The following is a 12,769-nucleotide window of genomic DNA, read 5'->3' as shown; positions in this document are numbered from 1 at the left end:
CTTTGACCTTCACAATTATTGAAATTTGAATAGCAGCATTAAGTGGATCCATATTACCAATCATAACATAGGAAATAACACTCTAGAATTAAAAGTCTATCTTTTATAGAACTCACAGTTGTAAACAAAATTCATCCTTTTCAGGCGTTTCCAAGGAGCGAAAGTGGATAATCTGCAGAATTACAAACCAAAAAGGTCAGGATATATTAGATGAAAGTTAGAAGCATCACATTATTTCTTTAACAAGAAGGTAGTTACGGGGAAAAAGAATACTTTTAGACTTAGAACCATTATTTTGGTGTCACTGAAAGGAAATAGACGTTATAAATGGGGTACGTTGAGAAACTAATTGTTTCCAGGTATGCACACCCACATGCACACGAAGATAATGGGAACCAAGACCAAGTGCAAGAGAAAGAGCAAAAATTTTAAAGAGTCGTGGAGGATAATATGATGAGATCACTTGATAATATTATACACCGATATTATTCATTGTTTCTCGGAGGTGACAATGTACACATTTTATATTTTGTATATTTTTAAGCAAATAATAGCATCAAATATCAAAATACGTCAATAGGTAAAACCTTTTGTAGAGAAAGAAATAATACGGGCTAGGAAAGTAATTAATTATGCTTTGTTCAGGCACTTAACGTATACAATAGTCAATATGTGGCACAACATCGACTATGTGATAAAAGGAACCATTTGGAGGAAGAGAAATGCAAAGAGAGAAAATAAAAGAGAAGTCGAAGAGCAATAAAGAACACAAACATAGGCATCACAATAATATAACGAGAAACAAGGAGTCGGAGAGGGAGAAATAGAAAGAGCGAGGAATTTCAAAGAATCATGGAAGATAATATGATGAGATCGGTTGGGAATTTATCCACAATGTGATGAAACTAAATAAAACGATAACTACAGAGATAATGGTGGATTTGAAAACCATTATACAATAATTTCAACTCAAATGAACCCCGACTTAGAGTTGTATGAATGCATACTTGGTCGAAATGCAGCAGCATCTCTAACAAGTTTTCTACTCCTCGATATGTTATAGGATGAGCTTTTTGTCGCTGAGAGTAGATATTGTGTAATGTAAGTCGTATTTTGGACGGATCATCGACTCGGAGTTGGTTCGCTAGTCTCTTAACAACTTCATCATATGAATCAAGCTTTGAACTTCACATTTAGTGAAATTTGAATAGCAGCATTAAGTGGATCAATATTACAAATCATGACATAGGAAATTACACTCTAGAATTAAAAGTCTGTCTTTTATTGAACTCACAGTTGTAAACAAGATTCATCCTTTTTAGGCCTTTCCCAGGAGCGAAAGTCTATAACCTGCAGAATTACAAACCAAAAAAGTCAAGATATATTAAATGAAAGTTAGAAGCATCACATCATTGCTTTAACAAAAAGGTAGTTACGGGAAACAAGAATACTTTTAGACTTAGAACCATTATTTCTGGGTCATTGAAAGGAAATAGATGTTATAAATGAGATACATTGAGTAACTAATAGTGTACAGATATGCACACCCATATGCACACTAAGATAATGGGAATCAAGACCAGGTGCAAGAGAAAGAGCAAAAATTTTAAAGAGTCGTGGAAGATAATATGATGAGATCACTCGATAATATTATACACCGATATGATTCATTGTTTCTCGGAGGTGACAATGTACAAATAATATATTTTGTATATTTTTAAGCAAATAATAGCATCAAATACCAAAATACTTCTATAGGTAAAACCTTTTGTAGAAAAATAAATAATAGCGGCTAGGAAAGCAATTAATTACGCTTTGTCCAGGGAATTAACGTGTACAGTAGTCACTATGAGGCACAACATCGACTATGTGATAAAAGGAACCATTTGGAGGAGGAGAAATGCAAAGAGAGAAAATAAAAGAGAAGTCAAAGAGCAATAAAGAACACAAACATAGGCATTACACTAAGATAATGAGAAACAAGGAACCAGAGAGGGAGAAAAAGAAAGAGCGAGGAATTTCAAAGAATCATACCAGAGAGGGAGAAAAAGAAAGAGCGAGGAATTTCAAAGAATCATGGAAGATAATATGATAAGATCGGTTCCGAATTTACCCACAAAGTGATGAACCCAAATAAAACAATAACTACAGAGATAATGGTGGATTTGAAAATCCTTATACAATAATTTTAGATCAAACGAACCCCGACTTAGAGTCGCATGAACGCGTACTTGGTCGTAATGCAGCAACATCTCTTACAAGTATTCTACTCCTCGATATGTTATAGGATGAGCTATTGGTCGCTGAGAGGAGATATTGTGTAATGTAAGCCGTTGTTTGCACGGATCATCAACTCCGAGTTGGATCACTACGCTCATAACAACTTCATCTTATAAATCAAGCTTTGACCTTCACAATTATTGAAATTTGAATAGCAGCGTTAAGTGGATCTATATTACCAATCATAACATAGGAAATAACACTCTAGAATTAAAAGTCTATCTTTTATAGAACTCACAGTTGTAAACAAAATTCATCCTTTTCAGGCGTTTCCAAGGAGCGAAAGTGGATAACCTACAGAATTACAAACCAAAAAAGTCAGGATATATTAGATGAAAGTTAGAAGCATCACATTATTTCTTTAACAAGAAGGTACTTACAGGGAAAAAGAATACTTTTAGACTTGGAACCATTATTTTGGGGTCACCGAAAGGAAATAGACGTTATAAATGGGGTACGTTGACTAACTAATAGTGTCCAGGTATGCACACCCACAAGCACACGAAGATAATGGGAACCAAGACCAGGTGCAAGAGAAAGAGCAAAAATTTTAAAGAGTCGTGGAGGATAATATGATGAGATCACTTGATAATATTATACACCGATATTATTCATTGTTTCTCGGAGGAGACAATGTACAAATTTTATATTTTGTATATTTTTAAGCAAATAATAGCATCAAATATCAAAATAATTCAATAGGTAAAACCTTTTGTAGAGAAAGAAATAATACGGGCTAGGAAAGTAATTAATTATGCTTTGTTCAGGCACTTAACGTATATAATAGTCAATATGAGGCACAAAATCGACTCTGTGATAAAAGGAACCATCTGGAGGAAGAGAAATGCAAAGAGAGAAAATAAAAGGGAAGTCGAAAAGCAATAAAGAAAACAAACATAGGCATCACACTAAGATAATGAGAAACAAGGAGCTAGCGAGGGAGAAATCAAAAGAGCGAGGAATTTTCAAGAATCATGGAAGATAATATGATGAGATCTGTTGGGAATTTATCCACAAAGTGATGAACCCAAATAAAACAGTAACTACATAGATAATGGTGGATTTGAAAACCCTTATACAATAATTTCAGATCAAATCAACCCCGACTTAGAGTGTATGAATGCGTACTTGGTCGTAATGCAGCAGCATCTCTAACAAGTTTTCTAGTCCTCGATATGTTATAGGATGAGCTTTTGGTCGATGAGAGTAGATATTGTGTAATGTAAGCCGCAGTTTGGATGGATCATCGACTCCGAGTTGGTTTGCTACTCTCTTAACAACTTCATCATATGAATCAAGCTTTGACCTTCACAATTAGTGATATTTGAATAGCAGCATTAAGTGGATCAATATTACCAATCATAACATAGGAAATTACTCTCTAGAATGAAAAGTTTGTCTTTTATTCAACTCACAGTTGTAAACAAAATTCATCCTTTTCAGACCTTTCCAAGCAGCGAAAGTGGATAACCTGCAGAATTACAAACATCGACTATGTGATTAAAGGGACCATTTCAAGGAAGAGAAATGCAAAGAGAGAAAATAAAAGAGAAGTCGAAGAGCAAAAAATCACACTAACATAGGCATCACACGAGGATAACGAGAAACACGGAGCAAGAGAGGGAGAAATAAAAATAGCGAGGAATTTCAAAAAATCATGGAAGATAATATGATGAGATCCGTTGGGAATTTATCCACAAAGTGATGAACCCAAATAAAACATTAACTACAGAGATAATGGTGGATTTGGAAACCCTTATACAATAATTTCAGATCAATGAATAAAGAAAGAATAACTAAAAAATAGCAATACGAAAAGCAGTAAAGTAATTGGCTCAGGAGCCAAATCTGGTAACCGATTGCCCAAGCGCCACCACCGGCCTACAACCGTCATGGTTGCAAAAAACCCACAAAGCCACCATGACACAAAGATCTACAAATAGACCACTTAGGCTTCATTTAGAATCACTCAAATTTCCACTAAAAAGTTTCTCTCACACTCAGCAAATATTCTGACAAAGTATTTCACGAAAAGGGGTTTTAGTTTTTCTGTTGTTCTATCTCTTTAAAACCACAGAAGACCAATATATATATACACAGATAGAATACAGAGAATAGAGATAGAAAGAGGTGAGGTGATGAGAGATTTTCAAGAGCATTGGAAACTTGAGAGGAACAAAACAAGAGATAGAAAGGAGGGAGAGGAAGAGGCATCGGCTGAATAGTGGAAGAATAGGGTTAAGTAGAAGAAGGGTTGGGTCAGGTAATGGGCCGGGCAGCAAGTGGGCAGCCATCCAACTTGTGGGAGGGGGGGGAGCATGGGCCACAAAATCCAACAACGTCATTGGATAATATAACATTATACACCAGAATGAATCATTCTATCTCGTAGAGACAATGTACATGTTTTATATTTTCTATAATTTTAAGCAAATAAGTGCATCAGATATCCAAATACTTCAACAGGTAAAACTTTTTTATGAAACAAATAATATGGGCTGGGAAAGTAATTTAACTACGCTATCTTTAGGTAGCTTATACAATAGTTAATATGCAGCACATCACTGAGCATGTGATAAAAGGGACTATCTCAAGGAGGAGAAACATGTAGAGAAAAATAAAAGATAAGTTCGAGAGCAAGCAAGAACGCAAATGTCTAATATGGCAGTGCAATAAATGTCTAATCTTAAGAGATTTGCATCATAGGGTTCTTGCAATAGCAAGCTCCAATGTGGCAAATACGAGTCTCATCTATGTTAGCCGTCTTATTGCTATTTTTAAGTATAAAATTCAAGTAAAAACATAACAATTCATTTTCTAGGCACGAGATATTGGATAAGCATAAACTCGAGACAGCTAAAAGATATGGTTTTCAATCAAATGGAAAGCTACTATATGAAATCTAAAAAATTATAAATAACTATTGGTATTACACTACAAAGGGAATCTATAGAAGAGAATTTGAGTGAGAATTAACTACTTGAAATAATAACAAGGACAACTCTTGTAGAGATATACTCTCAAGGTTAGAAGGAAGTATGCACGTGCATGCTCATCTGCACCTAGGTCCAAATGGAGGAACGTATAAAGTGAGTTTTGACATAAATGCGCATCCGCATCTACGTCGGAAGAGAGGAAGACATGAAGTGAGCTTGACGTATTATCCGCATCTAGGTCTGGAGGAAGGAACCTAAGCTTGTCGTAAATGCTCATCCACATCTCGGTTTGGAGGGAGGAAGACATGGAGTAAGTGTGACGTGCATGCTCATCCGCATCTAAGTTCAAGGGGAGGAAGGTGAGAAAAAGGTGAGCTTGTCTTGCATGGTAATCGGCATCTAGGTCTAGATGGTGTAAGTGTGACGTACGTGCTCATTCGCGTCTAACCCCGGAGGGAGGAAACTGAAAAAGTAGTGAGCATGATGTGCATGCTCTCCTGTGTTTAGGTTTGGAGGGAGGAAGGTTGAGAAAGAAGTCAGTTTAACTTGCATGCTCATCCATGTCTAGGTTCGGAGGGAGGAAAGTACGAGAGGTTTCATATTTCTCTAAATTTGATTAACTAATTCAACAGTTAGACATTAACAACCTATTTCTACACGGTTATGCTCATGCTTGGCCTATTCAGCAGTTAGACATTAACAACGCATTTCTACACGGTTATCTTAAGGAAGACATATTCATGTTGCCCCCTAAAGGATATGATGTTTCTCCCAACTTGGTGTGCAAATTACAACAATCTTTATACAACCTAAAGCAAGCTTCGCGCTAGTGGAATGCAGAGTTCACTTTGAAGCTTGTTACTTATGGATTCGCTAAATCTGTCCACGATCTCTGCTTATTTGTCAAGCCTTCATGCTCGAGTCTTATGGCTTTACTCGTCTATGTAGATGATTTGTATGCAGAGGTGTGTGTAAGAAGCGAGGATGAGTTGAGTAGAGCAAATAAAATCGTTCAACGATGTAGGACATTGAGAAATTCTCATTACAGGTCCCTTTCTTGATGATATTGATTAGGTTAAGCGGTACCTTCACAAATTGTTCATTATTAAAGACATGGGAGATGCGAGGTACTTTCTTGGACTTGAAATCGCTCGTAGTGCTTCAAGACTTTATGTGGCACAGACGAAATATGCGATGGACATTATCAAGGAAACTGGGTTGGATCAAGCAAAATCTGCGTCTAGTCCATTTCCCTCTGGTTTGAAGCTAGCTGCTAGCTCTGGTCCCATTCTCTCGCGTCCTGATTCTTATCAAAGATTGGTTGGCCGATTACTTTATCTTGGCTTCACGCGACCGGGTGTTTCCTAATCAGTACAGCAGCTTAGTCACTACCTAAATCAACCTTGTGACTCGCATTGGAAGGCAGCATTGCCATGTGGTTCGTTATCTCAAGGGATCTCCCTCCAAAGGATTGTATTTTCTAGCTAGTAATTCCTTGGCTCTTCGTGCATTCTGTGACGCTGATTGGGCGTGTTGCCCGGACACTAGGCGTTCTCTCACAGAATCTGTGTCTGCCTTGGTGATGCGTTGGTATCGTGGAAAACCAAGAAGTAGTCACCATTTCTCGTTCCACTGCTGAGTCTGAATATAAGAGTTTGGCTTCGACTGTTGGTGAACTTCGTTGGATGTCATACATTCTCTCCGATTTCAGCATTCCTATCTCACTGCCTATTTATTTGTTTTGTGATAATAAGGCCACGTTACATATTCTAGCTAACCTGGTCTTCCACGAGCGTACGAAGCACATCGAATTAGACTGTCATCTCGTTCGAAATGCCTTCAAGGATTGTTTTATTTCTCCTTCCTTTGTTCCTGGTTTTATGCAATTGCTTGATGTATTTACCTCCAACTTGGGCCTGGTGTCTCTCGATCCCCGTCCCACTTGTGGGGGGACTGTTGAGTTGATCATCTCCATTTGCAGCAGCAATGTAAGCAGCAACAACAGCTAAACCAACAATAGCAGTAGCTTGAGGAAATAGACGCAGACATTGGCATTTTGGACGCTGGATGAGATATTTTAATTAAATTGCATTTGAAAAACTTGTCTTCTTTATTTTGTTTGTTCTGTTACTTATGTGGCCTGCCTTGTCATTTATTCGAATTGTCATTGGGCCAGCTCTTTGCCCACATGGTTAGTTTGTTACATTGGCAGTTAGCTTATGTGGACGGAATATATATAAGTCAGGAGAGTCGTCATTTTTATTGTAAAGCTTAAAGAACAGTAAAATGTCATCACTTTCTTTATCAGGGAGAGGGCCGGCGCAAAAATTCTTAATCATAGTACAAAAATTTAATAAGACCAATGATGTAAAAAAAGGCCTTCAAAGCTCATTTACTGCATACATTTGGAATTATCATGAATTACATGAGCACGCTCTATTTGTCATCGTTGGGATTGTTACTTGATAACCTCTTTAAATGGCTGACTTACAATCATATAACAATCTGAAATATTGATACAGTCATATGGATAACATTCAAAATGTTAAGTGCCTTCAATTTAGTACCCATCAAACGGTGTCGATCAAAATCAAAAGCAGAGCCAATCAACAAACCCTAATCACGCCTTCCACATATGTTTCTATCTGCAAGTTTCCTCTTTTTTTTTAATACTTATATATTTTTAGTTTTACAGACATTTTATATAAATGGGATGATTATAGAATCCTTCATTAAAATTTGATGTAATTATATATAAACTGTCTGTAGATTGAAAAATTACATTTAGCAACAATATCTTTTATTTTCATTCAATAATTTAATCCCTCTATTAGTCAAAATTCATAGAATTTTCTTATATATTAGTAAAAGATATTGGAATGGAAAACTATATTTATCCGCGAATGACATACTACTTATTGTAGGTCAATAAATTTTTTTTGGCAAAACAACCTTTATAAAGGTGAAGATATACCTCCTCACATGCATTAGCATGCGTGAAGATGAATAAGAGTAGTTTAAATAGAAAAAAATTATTTGACCTACAATTCTTCAGTAATAAGCCAATCAAAGGTAAATCTGGATTTTTATTCAATTTTGTTCTGCTAATATCTGCACATTTGATGAATGTTGACTAACGGGAAGAACTATTTGTTAGATGATAATAAAATCAGAAGTACTAGATGTAATTTTTCAAATCACATAAAGTCTACGTATAATTATACCAAACTTAAAGAAAAGGCGGTCCAATTATCCCTAAATAAATACATATTTAATACTATAATGTAAAATATATTAGAATTGCGTTCAATGAATATCTTATTTTTTGGATTCTATTAAATAATCTGATAATTTAACTTATATATTTACTAAAGTTATGATTAATAAATGATTTAGTATTTTTTATGTTGTTCTATACATTGAGATATAATACTACTTGTTCTTCTATTTTATTTTACATAATTAACAAATAATAATTTAAATTGCTATAGCAGTATCTTAATTATTTCATAATCAGTTTGGTTTTATTTTTAGAAAATTATGTTTTCAATTACATATATATTTATATTATTAAACAATTTTGTTATATAATTAATACAAAAAACAAAACATTTGTAAGATAATCTTCTTTATAGTAATGAAAAATTCCAAGAAATACTGAATATTTTTTATATGTTTTATACTTTATTAATGAAATTTGTAAATTAGCAAGTTATGTATAAATATTTACATAATTTAATTTGTATCTTTACACATCTTTCCTAACTAAACTAATCTATTTTGTATAATTAGCATAAGTAAGAAGTTTTTAAAATTTTATATTTTGTATTAATCGATTAGTAAAAATATTTAAGATTATTATACATTCAATTTCATATCAATTGCCATTATACTTTCATAATTAATTATTGCCATTATTCTTTCATAATTTATTAACTACTTTTGATTAAGAAATGTGTATATATATAAAAGTATTTTTATGATTAAACATAAGGTAAATCTTTCTTTTGTTTGTGTAATATGTTTAATAAATATTCTTAAATACATTAATGTTTTAAAGTTATCTTCCCAATCAAAATTTTAAATTTTCTTAATAAATAACCTTGAGTTTGAACTTAGTTTTTCCTTTTCAAGTTATGTCGAGCCCGAACTTGAATTTGAATCTTAAAATTTTGTCGAACTCATACCCTTACAATTACCCAAAAGAAAATAGAAAACACGAAGCCAAAAGCTATATATTACCCAACACGACTCGAACTACATTTTCTATTATAATTCTTATTGCATGTTCAATTTTGTTTCACATATACATATCACGTGTATAAAGATTATGTTATTAACTTTATCTAGGGAAAAGATTTTATACACGTCAAAATATATATGTGAAACTAAATAGAAGATGCAACAGGAGTAAAAAATCCAATGTGAACACAATCAGAAAAAACCGCATAATGATGTGGCAAAAGTGATAAAAAATATAATTAAGAGCATAAGATGTTTACGGTGTAGGACTCCTCTAGGAGTGTCAATGGCCGATTAGGATGATGAGTTTTATTTTGGCGCTTTCCCCATAGCCAAAAATGTTGGAAGCACACTGGTGCAAGAAATTCTCTGGCAATCTCTTCCTGTCAATCATCTTCTATCTTAGTTTGGGAAAATAGCATTTTTCTTCCCATAAAATAAAGCCGTCCACTTTTGGTCCATTGGCTATGGGACTATCACTTTTGGTTACTAAGTTTCAAAACTTAGCACTTTTAGTCTCATGACACATTTTTATTAAATAATTAACGAAAAAAACTACGTGATATTAAGTGAATGGAAACAAATGTGCTGTATTTTTAAGTTAAGACTAAAGTGAGAGTCATGTATCCAAGGGACCAAAAGTGTAAAGGCCTAACGACCACGTGTTTTTGTTAAAAGTATCTAACAGAAAGGTGTAATGAGAACAAAAGTGTTACTTTTCATACGTTACAGGGACAAAAGTGAGAATCCCATAACCAATGGGACAAAAAGTAGAAAGACCCTAAATTATGATACGAAAAATATTATTTTCCCAACATAGTACAAGTGACATAGTACAACTTTAATTACATTATGGATATTTAAGGAATAGTAGAATGCTAAATAGTTAAATTACTAACTTACTCGACGAAACAAGTTATTTTCCCGACATAGTACAAGTAACAACAACAACAACTATGTAGAAGAAATATCAATATAATTTACCTTTACAATCATGTACATATTAGCTTCTGCTTTTTTTTTCTTCTTTAGTTCTTTATCCTTTTGCTCCCTCTTCAACCTCTCCTATAGGAACAAAAAAATTTACAAATGCGAAATATATAGAAAAAGGATAATAGGGTATTTGGCTAAGCTTATAAGCACATGATCGAAATATTTTATAAGATGTGTTTAGAACCCTATAAGCTCTTGAGAACATTTAGTAAATTTTGTTTTATTTTTTTGAAGAGCTCATGAGATCCTAAGTAAGATGTTTTGGATCTTATAAGCTCTTTAAGAAAAGGTTAACTTCACCTATCTTGTTTTCAAAATATCTTATAAGTTCTTCAAATAATGTCCAAAAAACAAAAACACACTCATAATTTTGTTAGTATTTCAGTTTTAACCTTCATATAATTTACATCCCCCAAAACAAAATTATCTATTTGTATAATCTTGAATTCTAAGAGTTTGATTAATCTTTTGGCAAAGTGTAAAATTTTGTAACATTAAGATGGTAGGTTGACACCAAAAAAGTTTAGATGCCAATGTATAAAAACTGTCATAGTGCGGATGACAAAATATAATTAATCCAAACGCTTATTATATAACACTGTAATGTCATACAACCTCAAGCATCATATTTATCCAAATAATTTAAGAACTTATTTTCAAAATAAGAATAAATATCTGTGAAATCTTAAAATATCCTATAAGATCTAGAGGCATAATATGTTCCAATTAAACTTAGCCAAACACCCTCTAAGTTTCTTTTATAAAAGTAAAAATGACTTGAGCTGATTTTTTATAAAACCTTAAGATGCTGAGAAATATCTCTGTCATCAATGTCGCACAGTATTTTATCCTTGTCACTTTCACGTATGTACACCAGAATATAGGCATTAGATTGCCTCGTAAACTTGAGGGGGGCATTATCTGGATTTGTTGTCATTACATGCTGTCAAGACATAAATGAAAAGGTAAGAAAGTATGAACAAGCTTTAACAAAAGTAGGAAAAATAAAAGGAAAACTTACTTCTTCTTTACCTGCATAAAGCTCGTCTAAACCCTTTATTTATGTCTTCTTTTGTCACTCATTCATCATCGAATTTATACCTGAAACCATTCAGAATGATCTTCTTTATGTAGTTTGCAACGAGAGATTCCATATTCCGGTGTGGTGTGGACGTGTCTTTAGAGGGCTTCTACGTTGAATTCTCGCATGAACAAATCAACGAAAGAAAGTTCAAAGTAAATCAAGCAAAGGTAATCCTTGATTTACGTTTCTTGCATCTTCTAGTTTTAATTTTACTATAAGCCTTGTTTTAGTTTATTGCTTACTTAATTAACTAAATCGAATGCCCAGGAACTCCAATGGTACACCCTTGGAACCATGATTTTATTTAATTTGATTTTTTAAATTTGTGAATTTTTATTTACCGCTTTCGCTTGCGCATTCTCGGGCCTATCCACTCGCATTTTTGTTGCTTTCAAGTGGTATCATTGCCCGGTTCAATGTGAATAAGCATGATAACGTGATTTTATTGCTTTTGAAGCATGTTATTCATTTTGCCTATTCTTGTCTAATTATACGAGAAAATTAACTTCTTGTTATAAACTTAGAGATTTCTAAGTTTATTAGCCTATCACTCTTAATAGAATATAAAGAAAACAATATATGTATTTCTCCAAAATCACTTTATTATTCTTTCCAAAACTATTTACAAATGAAATACATGGTGGTATTTATCGACCACCAAAAATGTGGTTACAAAATACACCATAAATCATTATAATTACAAATCATAATGGGGGATACAAAAGGGTATAACATAATGGGTATTAAAAAAGAATATGAAGAGGTGTATGCATCAAATATACCAAATATATGTATTTCTCCAACAAACTTTCTTTGTTCACTCCAAAAATCACTTTAGAAATGAAATACATGGTGGTATTTATAGACCACCAAAATTGTGGTTACAAAATACATCATAACTATTTTAATTACAAATTATAATGGGGGATACAAAAGGGTGTATAACATAATGGGTATTAAAAAAGAATATGAAGAGGTGTATGCATTCAAATATACATATTATATATAATACTCCCCCTTGAATGCATACCTCTTTATCATATACATCCTGCCTCGTTAAAAACCTTGCCTGGAAAAATCCAATGGGATAAAATCCAAGGCTAAGGAAAAGAGTACAGTTGTATAATCTCCCCCTCAATTGAAGCAGATATCTTTCAGGTGTCGCATGTCAATATTACGTACGAGTTGTTTGAACACCTTTGTTGGTAATGCCTTCATAAAAAAATCTGCTAAG

At 33.5% G+C, this 12,769-nt stretch overlaps 1 protein-coding gene across 1 annotated transcript in view; it reads right to left on the bottom strand.

Moving 5' to 3' along the window:
* LOC105179280 (ubiquitin carboxyl-terminal hydrolase 13-like) overlaps positions 1-3,828 on the bottom strand; it is a 12,773-nt gene extending 8,945 nt beyond the window's left edge. Inside the window, exons 1-3 of the mRNA XM_020691275.1 lie at positions 3,696-3,828; positions 3,409-3,586; positions 2,519-2,574 (exon numbers count right to left, since the gene is read on the bottom strand). Coding sequence (XP_020546934.1) covers positions 2,519-2,574; positions 3,409-3,586; positions 3,696-3,769 — 308 coding nt within the window. The 5' untranslated portion in view covers positions 3,770-3,828. The remainder of the gene's footprint in view (positions 1-2,518; positions 2,575-3,408; positions 3,587-3,695) is intronic.
* Positions 3,829-12,769: the final 8,941 nt, after the last annotated feature.

The sequence above is a fragment of the Sesamum indicum genome, unplaced genomic scaffold (assembly GCF_000512975.1).
Source record: "Sesamum indicum cultivar Zhongzhi No. 13 unplaced genomic scaffold, S_indicum_v1.0 scaffold00132, whole genome shotgun sequence".
NCBI lineage: Eukaryota > Viridiplantae > Streptophyta > Magnoliopsida > Lamiales > Pedaliaceae > Sesamum > Sesamum indicum.
Note: the sequence above shows the minus strand (reverse complement) of the source record. Positions and strands in the feature narration are given on the sequence as shown.